This window comes from Oncorhynchus kisutch, linkage group LG28 (genome assembly GCF_002021735.2).
Source record: "Oncorhynchus kisutch isolate 150728-3 linkage group LG28, Okis_V2, whole genome shotgun sequence".
Lineage (NCBI taxonomy): Eukaryota > Metazoa > Chordata > Actinopteri > Salmoniformes > Salmonidae > Oncorhynchus > Oncorhynchus kisutch.
This window is the reverse complement of record NC_034201.2, coordinates 23,342,027-23,356,746: the sequence shown is the minus strand read 5'-3', so window position 1 is coordinate 23,356,746 and position 14,720 is coordinate 23,342,027. Positions and strand designations below refer to the sequence as shown.

Here is a 14,720-nt window from a genome sequence, read left to right as displayed (position 1 = left end):
CTTGTAACTGCCAGTAGAGAATAGCTTATGTTCCCTAAGCTGTTCAATGGTGTTGGATAAAGACATCTGGGTCTTAGTATCCAGGGCCTTTTGGCTTCTTCTGGGTACATTTCCCCTAGTCTAATTTCAGTGAGTAGAGCCTCTGCGGAATGGGCTACTGCCTGCTCAGTGCTCTTACAGTCCCTAGCCATCTCGCTCCAAGCAGCCCATTGACGTTTCAACAGCCATGGGAATGACACGTTGGCCCCTTCAGAGGAATTTAAGGGTCCGATCTGGCAAATTTGTGGGTTGTTTAATAATGTGTAATGAAGCGGTGGCTTACGGCTTGCCCGCTGCCGCAGTCACTCGCCCAAGCTCTGTGGCTGGCGTCTCACTTTCCCTATAATTTTTTTTACGCCGCTCTACTCCCTTGCTCTGTCCTTAGGAGCCCTGCTAAGGAGTCTGGTTAGGGAGTAGGGTTAGGCGGTATCCACATTTTCACATCGTTATGTCTCTCACCCTGGGATTTTCAATATTATCTGTTTAGTACACAAGGGGGCGACAAATGCAAAAAGAAACATGTCTTTCAAAAATGCTAAAATTAGCACAAGTAATAGTGTATTTCCATGGCGGCTGCTAGCTAAATATACTAACGAGCGCAAATGAAAATAAATTTAAAAAATTCCAAAGACCGGCAATCCAATTCATAAAGTTATACGTATATAGGTAGGAGCTACCAAATGTATTTTTTGGGGGGTGAGTTTGAACATTTACAAGTGAATGTGAATGAGAGACATTGTTCAAATAAACAACATTTTGAGGAATGCTTGTCTGAAGGAAGAACAGTACTGGCTTTCCAGCAGCATGTCTACACCCGGTTTCTGTGTGGAGTCTAAAGTAGCAAAGGCAAAGGGCCTGCCTAGGCATCTAACTGATTTTGTACTTAAGTTGCACTTCTAAACTCGGATGAGAGTTTAAGCACACAGTGCTCGGACTTTTGTAGGTATTTTTCTCTGGTAATTTTCCTGGTGTAGCCAGCCTATTTATCTCTGGTAAAATGCAAGAGTAACTTAAAGCAAAACGTTAGCAAATGTAGCTGGCTACATTCTTTCTATGATAGGCCTAAACATTAGAAATATGATGGCCATGAATCGATTTTGCAAAAAAGACGTTGCTTTAAAAAAAATTGTAAGCCCATTTACTCATTTGGCTGCCAGCCAAGTAGCGTTGCCCTTCTGTTTATCCGATGAAAATGAAGCTATTTTTTGCGGAACGTGTGGGAAAGAAACAACTTGTTGCACATCCCAAAAACACTGGTTTTCGGTATAGAGCGCTACCTCTGTCAATACACAGCTGGACTCACCTGCTCCCCTTTTCTCCTGTTGTGCTATTTACTAACAAACACGTGACTGGCTCAACTGTTCTGGGGAACTACGGTAAAGCTTCATAATGTAAAATAATGTGATGTGTGAAATGAAGAACGCAATCTGCTTTATCTCCTAACGCTTTGCACAAGTTGACTGCAGGGTTTAGAAAAACAATTGCTACAAATATTAAAATGTATTGAAAACTTGCATTTTTTTCCTTCTATTTTTCAAACGTATTAAAAAACCCTCCTGTGACTATTTCCAAATACCCCAGTATACCGCCTTTGCATATTAGGGAGCAATTAGCTATCTCACACTCGTTCTCTTTGTTCCTCTTTCTCACCCTCTCTCCCGCTTTCGGTCTCTCACAGCACTATCTGTGGGACCTGGGACCCTCTCCTCTTTAGTGAAAAAGTGAGGGATGATGAAGAGGATGCTGTGGCAGGAGCTTGGCCATCTGACAGCTGAAGTGTCACTGTGACAATCTGCTGTCAGGCCCATCACTCTGTCAGTTAGACCAATGAGGTGGCCACACCTGCTCTCCCGTATCTAATCGGTGGTCCTGTCTGCCCTGGAGGCCCGCTCCCGCGTGGTGACAGTCATGTTGTCACCACCGGAATTGCAGAGTGGATATCTGGTCTTGATACATTCAATGTCTTTGATTCGCTGTGACAGTATTCCAATGAAGGAAGCCACTAAATTCCATTGCTCTAGCGATACAATGCAAGGAAATGTGGGTGTGCTCGTAATTGGTCTGAGTTGTCTCAATGTTTTGCAACAAATTAGATGTGGCCTAGTGCTCTGCTCTAGCTCTCATTTTTACCAATGAACCAGAAACTGCCGCTTTCATTATCTATGATTATTCAATATAGTAATCATATTATATAACCTAATATTGTGATACACAGTAATGATATATCATTGCGTACGGTTACATTTGTGGGTCATGAATACTAGGCCTACATGATAATACTAAAGTATTGTTGATCTCTCCAGAAGATAACTTTTGTGCAACACCAGGGCCTGTCATCATAAAGAATCTCACACTATGAGTGATCTAGGATTAGTCCCACCCGGCCATGTAATGTTATTCACTATGCTCTTAAAAGCTAAAACTGATCCTTATACTCAGACACTTTATGAAGACCAACCGTGCTCTACAGCCCCTCAGTAGTCACTCTATTTGCTTTTTGGCAATTGCTGTTTGTTTGTTGCTTATTATTTTATTTGCCTGTTTGTGTGTGTATTTAGCTGTAAACAGAAGCTGTATGGGGAGAAGTTGCCCAACACCAGCATCATCATCCCATTCCACAACGAAGGTTGGTCGTCCCTGCTCAGGACAGTACACAGCGTGCTCAACCGCTCTCCCCCTGAGCTCATCGCTGAGGTCATACTGGTGGACGACTTCAGTGACAAAGGTACGCACGTGCGTGTGTGTCTACTACCATTCAAAAGTTTGAGGTCACTTAGAAATGTCCTTGTTTTTTTGTGTTTTTTTTGGTTCAATAACTAAATGCATGCTTTTGAACCGATCGGTGCCCACACACACACACACACACACACACACACACAGGAAAGAGTCGGCCCGAGAATTGAACCCTGTGGCACCCCCATAGACTGCCAGAGGTCCGGACAACAGGCCCTCCGATTTGACACACTGAACTCTATCTGAGAAGTAGTTGGTGAACCAAGCGAGGCAATCATTTGAGAAGCCAAGGCTATTGAGTCTGCCAATAAGAATGCGGTGATTGACAGAGTCTAAAGCCTTGGCCAGGGCGATGAAGACTGCTGCACAGTACTGTCTTTTATCAATGGTGGTTATGATATAGTTTAGGAACTTGAGCGTGGCTGAGGTGCACCCATGACCAGCTCGGAAACCAGATTGCATAGTGGAGAAGGTATGGTGGGATTCGAAATGGTCGGTGACCTGTTTGTTAACTTGGCTTTCGAAGACTTTAGAAAGACAGGGCAGGATGGATAAAGGTCTGTAACATTTTGGGTCTAGAGTGTCAAATGCTTCCTCAGTGTACAAGTGACTCATTTGTTTACTAGTGTTTCGGCTGTTTGCAGAGGGCTATCCTGTGGTCATTTATTAATGAGGCTCAGACTGCCGCAGCTGAGCTCTTCTCTTCCAAGCCCCTCTCAGCCTCCACCCTGCCTTCATCACACAATGTTTAATTCATCTTTAATTAGCTCCCGCTGCCACCGCCACCCTGGACTCATTGACGGATGTGTTGACCATCTCCACTTTAGGAATTAATTGTTCAGTGCCTTTGAGGTAGGAGCAAAGAGATGGAATGACGTGGGGTCCTCACTGGTTCACTTAATGTTTTTTACAAGTTTAATTCTTCAAAACCAATATTGCATTAATTAACATTACTGTTATCTTTTTATTTGTTGTGTGTCAGTGGGGAGGGATTAATCATATCGGTTAAAATCCCTGTGTAGGGCCTCCCGAGTGGTGCAGCTTTCTAAGGCACTGCATAACAGTGCTAGGGGCATCACTACAGACCCGGCTTTGATCCTGGGCTTTATCACAACCGGCTGTGATCCGGAGTCCCATAGGGCGGCGCACAATTGGCCTAGCGTCGTCTGGGTTAGGGGAGGGTTTGGCCAGGGGGACTTAGCTCATCCCACTCTAGCAACTCCTTGTGGTGGCCCGGGTGCATGCAGGCTGACCTTGGTCGGTGCAGCTGGCTTCCGGGTTAAACAGGTGGGTGTTAAGAAGTGCGTTTTGGCGGGTCATGTTTCGGGGGACACATAACTGGACTTTCGCTTCCCGTGCCCGTTGGAGAGTTGCAGCAATAAGACGAGATCGAAACGGGGGGGAAATACCACAACAACAAAAAAATCCCTGTTTTGCATAATTTCATGCCCAAACTTTCTCCTGGGATATTTCAGAATTCACTTTCTCTATAGATAGAATATTGAGCATGACTTTGTTATAGGGGAGCAGAATAGGCAAGGCTATAATGTGATCTGCAGTGTCTTTGGTAAAGTACAGACTGTAAAGGCTATAGGTCACATACTATTAACTTTTAAACGTGGGGTTGCACAGAGCATTCAATGCTGCTTGACCGCACACTGTACTGAATGGCTTCTGGCACAGTGCTGTGGAGGAGTCATATTTGCTCAGGAAAAATTAACAAATTATTTTGCTCATGCTGTCCAGGGTCTGATTCCTATTCAGTCCCATAATCAATCCAGGTCGAGCGCCCCTTCTTCCCCTCCAGGGGAATTAGTAACTTCGACGTGGCTGCAGCAAAATGCTGTTTCCCCCAGTGTCGGCCTCTTTTAGGAAACCCTGTGGGTTCGCTGCCTGTTGCATTGGGGCTTTGCAGTATGGGAAACCCTGGTTCCAGCGTGTTGTCCTTTCACTGCCACAAAGCCTTGGCCCGTGGAGGGGTAGACCGGGTTGTCACAGTTCCCGGGTCTGCAGCGCAGAAATTCAATACTTTTGCCGCGTGGTGCAATAGCCGTCCCAAACAGTTCCTTCGGCTCGACGGGAATGTCAATGAAATATGCTTCCTCCTTGTCCGAGAGGCTGCATAAGTTGAGCATGCAGTCGCCGTCTGTGTGTGGTCGAGGGAAGGTCCCTGCAGTGCACGTAAGACTCTGGGTCTGCCTTAGCGTGCTCAGACACCAAGCAGGCAATACACGAAGAGTGTGTGTCCTTTCCTGCTATTTTAGCCCTGCATGGACATAGGTGTGCTGGGGCAGGAGCCCTGCTCGGTTCTCCCTATTCAGGGGCAGCAGGCTCCATGCCTACGAGAATAGTATTCCTTGGGCAAAAAGTGTAGGAAGGAATGCTGGTGTGGTTAGCTTGCTTTCCAGAGAGCTAGGCAAATTCAGCTTGATCCTTGCCACATTGGCTAAGAAAGACTTGAGCGTTCATTTCGTGGGCTATTAGCCTATCTAGCTATCACAAAGCTAGCCGGAGAAAGTGTGTGCTTTCTTAGTCTTATGTCGAGAGAGGTAGCAATTCTACCTTTCCAGCTAGAAAATCCATTTAGTTCAGTGCTAGCCTAAGGAAACTGCATGGTGGCAGGGACAATCGGCAGTTGCTACATCCATTTTTGGACTAAATTCATGATATCTACCAATTTGATTCTTGAAGAATATAACTTGTAAATGCCTCATGAGCTAAGTTCAACTGTCGTACCCCAGTTGTACACCAGTTGAACTACCGTAGCTAGGTAACCTGTAGTAATTCAGATATTGTTATATGTTATCTGGAGGAATGCACATTTTGTTTAGATTTGGTTACAATTGGCTTAGCTGGTTATAGGAAATAAAACAATGTAGTACTGTTGATGAAACACATGGTAGGTATTTGCTTGTTTGTAATCATCAACATACTTATCCCCGGATTCCCACCGGATTCCCACCGCAAACGGAACATTTTCAACTGGATCTTCACAACTAGCTGGCTCCTGGCTAGCGTTTCCACCCACTTAGCTTGAAGCTAGCCCGGCCAGAGCTCCTGTGCTACCACCGAAGCATACTCCTGGGCTACAATATCCGGACCCACGACCGGTCTATCGATGTCACCGCATGAAGAGGCATAAACAGACTCACCCCCATCGTGACGCCCCCCCAAAGGCTAACTTTCTATCCCTTGCTATCTCCTTGCTTGCTAATTCGGCCTGCTAGCTTGTTTAGCCCCGGTCCGCTAACTGCTAGCTTGTTTAGCCCCGGTCCGCTAACTGCTACCTTGTTTAGCCCCGGCCTACTAACTGTTAGCTTGTTAGCACAGGCCTGCTAACCGTCTGAATCGCCGCGTCCCAAACACTCACTGGACCCATATTTACTTTCAATCTCTTTTCGATTTTTAAATTTGTTTATACCTTCCGGTAACCTGCCTCACCCAATGTGATACGGAATCGCTATTATTTTTAATTTTTAGAACACACTCAAGAACCTCCAGAAGCTAACCAGCTAACTAGCTACAAGCTATTTAGTCATTGTACTCGCCAGTCCAGCTTCCCTGCCCCATCCACCGCTGCCCCCTGGACACTGATCACTTGGCTACATAGCTGATGCATGCTGGACTGTCCATTAATCACGGTACTCCATTCTGCTTGTTTATGTTTTATCTGTCGGCCCCAGCCGCACTCAGGCTCTGTGTGTAGTTAATCCGACTCTCCCTGCCTAGTCAACACCATTTTACCTGCTGTTGTTGTGCTAGCTGATTAGCTATTGTTGTCTCACCTACTGTTTTAGCTACTGTTTTAGCTAGCTCTCCCAATTCAACACCTGTGATTACTGTATGCCTCGCTGTATGTCTCTCTCAAATGTCAATATGCCTTGTATACTGTTGTTCAGGTTAGTTATAATTGTTTTAGTTTACAATGGAGCCCCTAGTTCCACTTCATACCCCTGATACCTCCTTTGTCCCACCTCCCACACATGCGGTGACCTCACCCATTACAACCAGCATGTCCAGAGATACAACCTCTCTCATCATCACCCAGTGCCTGGGCTTACCTCCACTGCACCCGCACCCCACCATACCCCTGTCTGTGCATTATGCCCTGAATATATTCTACCATGCCCAGAAATCTGCTCCTTTTATTCTCTGTCCCCAACGCTCTAGGCGACCAGTTTTGACAGCCTTTAGCCGCACCCTCATTCTACTCCTCCTCTGTTCCGCGGGTGATGTGGAGGTAAACCCAGGCCCTGCATGTCCCCAGGCACCCTCATTTGTTGACTTCTGTGATCGAAAAGGCCTTGGTTTCATGCATGTCAACATCAGAAGCCTCCTCCCTAAGTTTGTTTTACTCACTGCTTTAGCACACTCTGCTAACCCTGATGTCCTTGCCGTGTCTGAATCCTGGCTCAGGAGATTTCCCAACTATAACATTTTCCGTCAAGATAGAACTGCCAAAGGGGGAGGAGTTAGCCTGCAAAGTAATGTCATACTTTCCAGGTCCATACCCAAACAGTTCGAACTACTAATTTTGAAAATTACTCTCTCCAGAAATAAGTCTCTCACTGTTGCCGCCTGCTACCGACCCCCCTCAGCTCCCAGCTGTGCCCTGGACACCATTTGTGAATTGATCGCCCCCCATCTAGCTTCAGAGTTTGTTCTGTTAGGTGACCTAAACTGGGATATGCTTAACACCCCGGCAGTCCTACAATCTAAGCTAGATGCCCTCAATCTCACACAAATCATCAAGGAACCCACCAGGTACAACCCTAAATCTGTAAACAAGGGCACCCTCATAGACGTCATCCTGACCAACTGGCCCTCCAAATACACCTCCGCTGTCTTCAACCAGGATCTCAGCGATCACTGCCTCATTGCCTGTATCCGCTACGGAGCCGCAGTCAAACGACCACCCCTCATCACTGTCAAACGCTCCCTAAAACACTTCTGTGAACAGGCCTTTCTAATCGACCTGGCCCGGGTATCCTGGAAGGACATTGACCTCATCCCGTCAGTTGACGATGCCTGGTCATTCTTTAAAAGTAACTTCCTCACCATTTTAGATAAGCATGCTCCGTTCAAAAAATGCAGAACTAAGAACAGATATAGCCCTTGGTTCACTCCAGACCTGACTGCCCTCGACCAGCACAAAAATATCCTGTGGCGGAATGCAATAGCATCGAATAGTCCCTGCGATATGCAACGGTTCAGGGAAGTCAGGAACCAATACACGCAGTCAGTCAGGAAAGCTAAGGCCAGCTTCTTCAGGCAGAAGTTTGCATCCTGTAGCTCCAACTCCAAAAAGTTCTGGGACACTGTGAAGTCCATGGAGAACAAGAGCACCTCCTCCCAGCTGCCCACTGCACTGAGGCTAGGTAACACGGTCACCACCGATAAATCCATGATTATCGAAAACTTCAACAAGCATTTCTCAACAGCTGGCCATGCCTTCCGCCTGGCTACTCCAACCTCGGCCAACAGCTCCACCCCCCCCCCCCCCCCCGCAGCTACTCGCCCAAGCATCTCCAGGTTCTCCTTTACCCAAATCCAGATAGCAGATGTTCTGAAAGAGCTGCAAAACCTGGACCCGTGCAAATCAGCTGGGCCTGACAATCTGGACCCTCTATTTCTGAAACTATCCGCCGCCATTGTCGCAACCCCTATTACCAGCCTATTCAACCTCTCTTTCATATCGTCTGAGATCCCCAAGGATTGGAAAGCTGTCCGGTCCTCTGGCAGTCTCTATGGGGGTGCCACAGGGTTCAATCCTCGGGCCGACTCTTTTCTCTGTATATATCAATGATGTTGCTCTTGCTGCGGGCGATTCCCTGATCCACCTCTACGCAGACGACACCATTCTATATACTTCCAGCCCGTCCTTGGACACTGTGCTATCTAACCGCCAAACGAGCTTCAATGCCATACAACACTCCTTCCGTGGCCTCCAACTGCTCTTAAACGCTAGTAAAACCAAATGCATGCTTTTCAACCGTTCGCTGCCTGCACCCGCACGCCTGACCAGCATCACCACCCTGGATGGTTCCGACCTTGAATATGTGGACATCTATAAGTACCTAGGTGTCTGGCTAGACTGTAAACTCTCCTTCCAGACTCATATCAAACATCTCCAATCGAAAATCAAATCAAGAGTCGGCTTTCTATTCCGCAACAAAGCCTTCTTCACTCACGCCGCCAAACTTACCCTAGTAAAACTGACTATCCTACCGATCCTCGACTTTGGCGATGTCATCTACAAAATTGCTTCCAACACTCTACTCAGCAAACTGGATGCAGTTTATCACAGTGCCATCCGTTTTGTCACTAAAGCACCTTATACCACCCACCACTGCGACTTGTATGCTCTAGTCGGCTGGCCCTCGCTACATATTCGTCGCCAGACCCACTGGCTCCAGGTTATCTACAAGTCCATGCTAGGTAAAGCTCCGCCTTATCTCAGTTCACCGGTCACGATGGCAACACCCATCCGTAGCACGCGCTCCAGCAGGTGTATCTCACTGATCATCCCTAAAGCCAACACCTCATTTGGCCGCCTTTCGTTCCAGTTCTATGCTGCCTGTGACTGGAACGAATTGCAAAAATCGCTGAAGTTGGAGACTTTTATCTCCCTCACCAACTTCAAACATCTGCTATCTGAGCAGCTAACCGATCGCTGCAGCTGTACATAGTCTTTCGGAAAAAGACCACCCATTTTTACCTACCTCATCCCCATACTGTTTTTATTTATTTACTTTTCTGCTCTTTTGCACACCAATATCTCTACCTGTACATGACCATCTGATCATTTATCACTCCAGTGTTATTCTGCAAAATTGTAATCATTCGCCTACCTCCTCATGCCTTTGGCACACAATGTATATAGACTCTTTTTTTTCTCTTTTTTTTCTACTGTGTTATTGACTTGTTAATTGTTTACTCCATGTGTAACTCTGTGTTGTCTGTTCACACTGCTATGCTTTATCTTGGCCAGGTCGCAGTTGCAAATGAGAACTTGTTCTCAACTAGCCTACCTGGTTAAATAAAGGTGAAATAAAAATAAATAAAAATGGTAATTACATCCTTGTGTACATATTATGTAATTACAGCAGTACACAACAAACTGCTGCGTCATCTAGACTTTTTTCAGCTTTTTGTATCACAAGCAATGTTTGATCATTTCTATTTGTCTTCTGACAGCTTCATTTGGATTTTTCAACCAAAACCTTTTTCTTCCTCTTCAGTAAGTCACTGCAAAGTCAGTCTTTTGTTGTTGGACTTCTCAGTGTAACTTCCATTCAGTGTATGTTCTCTGTATCATTGTTTCCCTCGCCTCATCATGAGATCTTCAATTTGAGTATAGGTGTGCAGAGTGCAAAAACTCATGAATAGGAGATACACACACACACACAGTCCCCTCTTTGCCCGTTTCTCCCATCCTCTGTAACATTTCTTTCTCCGTCTCTCTCTCTGTGGCTGTTAAACCTTGCTGTCTCGCTCTGTCTCTCCCTCTGTCTTTTCCACGATCACCTTGTGTTGCCAGGTCTATCTTGTGGGCAGCTCTAATTCCATGGAGCAGCTCAGGCGTGAGGTCTGAGTCACAGATAGTGTGCGAGCGACACTTGCTCTCTCTTTTTTCCATCCGTCTCCTCTTCCCACCCTTAGGGAGGGGCTCTGTTTTCACTCTTCATCCCCTTCCCCTCTCCTTCCTGGACACCCAGTTTGGTGGACACATGAGGAGATGGAAGGGGCCTGGTACTGTGGTGGAATGGCTGTCAGTCACCTCAGGAATGTGTAAAAAAAATATTATTTTTTTAAACGGCCATGTCCTTTGGTCTCTGACAACCTGCAGGGTGGCATTAGAGCCCTGTGTGCTTCAACTCCGTGCCTACTGTTTTCATGCAGCATTTGACATTGAGCAGAAGTGATTTTACGGTGCAGCAGACAAAACAGCGCTCAGCACAGGAAGTTGTTCTGCATGTCAGAGACTATGCAGAAAGTTGTCTAGTGGGTTGTCAGGGCCATACAGGGAGGATGCTAGTCAGCTCTGAGGGCTTTGTGCACAGTCATTGGTCTGTGAGGTCGATCAGCTGATCTCTTTCCCTGTCACATATTGCTTCATCATGTTCTGCTTTTGTAGGTATCAGCAAAGCCCCTCAGATCGCTCTAAGGGTTTCCATTTCTCTCACGATTTTACATGTTTTAAACTCATCCCCCGCAGCTCCTGTCAGAAAAGTGGGCCTCGCTTTTCTCCAAGTTGACATGGCAACCAGACTGCTACGCTATATTCTCCCATGGGGGGGGGGGATGCTGTCAGGCAGCTGTTTGACTGATGGCCCCCACTGGCCTTCTCCCACAAGCCATTTTCATGGAGATTTCCCCCTAATTGATTTAATCTGTCCAGATTGTTCCATCTCCCCCATGTTTAAATCACATCGGACCCATTTCCTGTATGTGACATGGGGCTTTAGTGCCACAGCATCAAATATGTTTTTTTGTCACGTGGGGTGGCGCATGTGGGGCGGCATCATTGTAAATAAGAATTTGTTCTTAAATGACTTGCCTAATTATTTTTTTTACAAATGTGCTGGATACAACACCTTACAGTAAAATGCTTACTTAAAAGCCCTTAACCAACAATGCAGTTTTAAGAAAATAATTTACTATATTTACAATAAAATAACAATAATGAGGCTATAAACGGGGTACTGGTACCGAGTCAATGTGCGTGGGTACAAGTTAGTCGTGTGAATTTGTACATGTAGGTAGGGGTAAAGTGACTTGGTGCTCCGGTACCGCTTACCTTACTTGGGTGACAGGAATCTTGTACATTTCTTTGGGCCTTCCTCTGACATCGCCTAGCATATAGGTCCTGGATGGCAGGAAGCTTGGCCCCAGTGATGTACTTACTACCCTCTTTAGGGTTACCGACCAGTTGCAATACCAGGCGGTGATACCGGTCAGGATGCTCTCGATGGTGCAGCTGTATAACTTTTTGAAGATCTGGGGACCCATGCCAAATCTTTTCAGTCTGCTGAGAGGAAAAAAAGGTGTTGTCGTTCCCTGTTTGGACCACGATAGTTTGTTGGTGATGTGGACACCAAGGAACTTAACTCACGACCCGCTACACTACAGCCCCGTCGATGTGAATGGGGGCGTATTCGTCCGTCCTTTTCCTGTAGTCCGCGATCATCTCCTTTGTCTTACTCATGTTTAAGGAGAGGTTGTCCTTGCACCACACTGCCAGTTCTCTGACCACCTCCCTATAGACTCTCTCATCGTTGTGGGTGATCAGGCCTACCACCGTTGTGTCGTCAGCAAACTTAATGATAGTGTTGGAGTCATGCGTGGGTCAACATGGAGTACATGGGCTAAGCATGTACGCACCCCTGAGGGGCCCCCGTGCTGAGGATCAGCATGGCAGATGTGTTGTTACCTACCCTTACCACATGGGGGGCTGCCCGTCAAGAAGTCCAGCATCCACTGGTGTTGAACACTGAGCTGTAGTCAATGAGCAGCATCTTCACATAGGTTTTGTCCAGGTGGGAAAGGGCAGTGTGCGATTTGAGATTGCGTCATCTCTGGATCTGTTGGGGTGGTATGCGAATTGGAGGGGTCTAGGTTTTCCAGGTTTAATGGTGTTGTGAGCCATGACCAGCCTTTCAAAGCACTTCATGGCTACCGACGTGAGTGCGGCGGGCGGTAGTCATTTAGGCAAGTTGCATTCGTTTTCTTGGGCAGAGGGACTATGATGGTGTGCTTGAAACATGTAGGATTTACAGACTCGGTCAGGGAGAGGTTCAAAATGTCAGTGAAGACACTTGCCAGTTGTTCTGCGCAAGCTCTGAGTACATGTCCTTAATCCATCTGGCCCCACGGTCTTGTTAATGTTGACCTGAAGGTGTAATCACACAGTCATCCGGAACAGCTGGTGCTCTCATGCATGCTTCAGTGTTGCTTGCCTCGAAGCGAGCATAAAAGGCATTTATCCAGTCTGGTAAGCTCAAGTCACTGGGCAGCTCGCGACTGGGTTTCCCTTTGTGGTCCGTAATAGTTTGTAAGCCCTGCCACATCCTACGAGTGTCAGAGCCAGTGTAGTAGGATTCAATCATAGTCCTATATTGACGCTTTGCCTGTTTTGATGGTTCGTCTGAGTGCATAGTGGGATTTCTTATTAGCGTCCAGATTAGTGAGGAGGTCAAAGACCTGGTCGTGTGGTGCCAGGACAACAACCTCTCCCTCATTGTGATCAAGACAAAGGAGATATTTTTGGACTACAGGAAAAGGAGGACCGAGCACGCCCCCATTGTCATCGACGGGGCTGTAGTGGAACAGGTTGAGAGCTTCAAGTTTCTTAGTGTCCACATCCCCAACAAACTATTATGGTCCGGGATATAATTATGGTCAGATTTTCCAAATGGAGCGCGAGGGAGAGCGTTGTACGCGTCTCTGTGTGTGGAGTAAAGGGGGTTTCCTCTGGTTGCGCATGTGACTTACCGGTAGAAATTAGGTCAAACGGATTTAAGTTTGCCTGCATTAACTACTTGGCACCACACGTCCCGCTAGGGCACCTCCCCCCACTGCTCAACTGACACAGTAGCACACAGAACGCAAAAAATATTCTTAGAAATATTTAACCTCCACACATTAACAAGTCCAATAGCTCAAATGAAAGATAAACACCTTGTTCATCTAGCCACCAAGTCAGATTTCTAAAATGTTTTACGGCGAAAACATAGCACATATTTATGTCAAACCACCACCAAAGATAGGCTAATTTACATAGCCATTTTGTAGAACAATAGATGCAATCACAAAAGCAGGATTAAAAGTAAAATAATTCACTAACCTTTTGAAAATCTTCATCAGATGACAGGAATAGGACATGTTATACAGTACATTTATGTTTTTTTCAATAATATGCTAATTATATCCATAAATCACGGTTTACATAGAAGGTCATGGCTAAAAAATGCTACAACAATGCCTGGAGAAATTATGGTAACTCTGCCAGATAACAGAAATACACATCATAAACGTTGACTAAATATACATGTTCTACATATACTTAGAAAGATACACTTCGTAAAAAAACAGCTGTGTTACATTTATTTTTAACTTTACAGATTTCGTTCACTAGGCTATAATGTGAGTCGGCGCTCAGGAATTAGCATTTTGGCTCCTCTATCTCGGAGTCCACAGAAACCCAAATTTAACACATAAATGTTCCCTTACCTTTGCTGTTCTTCCATCAGAAGACCTGGAAGGGTTTATACTTACCAAAAACAGCTTTAGTTTTGAAGTCTGTGTCTTTCGGTTATCAAACACGACATATTTCGGTTGAAATGCAGCCAAAAAGTAAAGTTAGTTCGCACCAAAACGTCGAAATTACATATTATATGTCGACTAAACTTGTCAAACTTGGTTCAGAACACAGCGTTAGCATGCTATATAGCTTCACCGCAATTCTCAGGACAAAGAGAAACACACGCATCGTTTAATCAATCTTGAAAGAAAGACACCACAGGCGCAGAATGCGCGTGAGTTCTCGCGCGACCGAAAGGATTCGGCCCGTCATTACTCTCGTGAGCGCGCGATTCACACAATGAGAAGCCCCATTGAAAGCGGACACCGCGCTGAAGGCATAGGAACTGTTCCCAGGACTGTAGGTGCTTGGGAAGGGTGGGGGCGATGACGTCAAAGTTGGGCCAACTTTTTGGATGACAAGAGAGAGTTTGGGAGAATGAGTGCCCTGAGAGTTCTGCTTTACTTACAGACATAATTTTAACGGTTTTAGAAGCTTTAGAGTGTTTTCTATTCAATAATATTTATTATATGCATATATTAGCAATTTAAAAAAATGTTTTTTGTCAGTTTACTATGGGCACGCATTTCACCAACGGGGGCAGTATTCTGCCCTAGCCTTAACAGGTTTTAAGCTCATACCGAGA

The 14,720-nt window shown here is 45.9% G+C and overlaps 1 protein-coding gene across 1 annotated transcript in view; it reads left to right on the top strand.

The window, feature by feature from the left end:
* The window catches only part of LOC109872996 (polypeptide N-acetylgalactosaminyltransferase 10), an 80,312-nt gene that overhangs the window by 28,828 nt on the left and 36,764 nt on the right, over window positions 1-14,720 (top strand). The window contains exon 4 of the mRNA XM_031808319.1: window positions 2,598-2,764. Coding sequence (XP_031664179.1) covers window positions 2,598-2,764 — 167 coding nt within the window. The remainder of the gene's footprint in view (window positions 1-2,597; window positions 2,765-14,720) is intronic.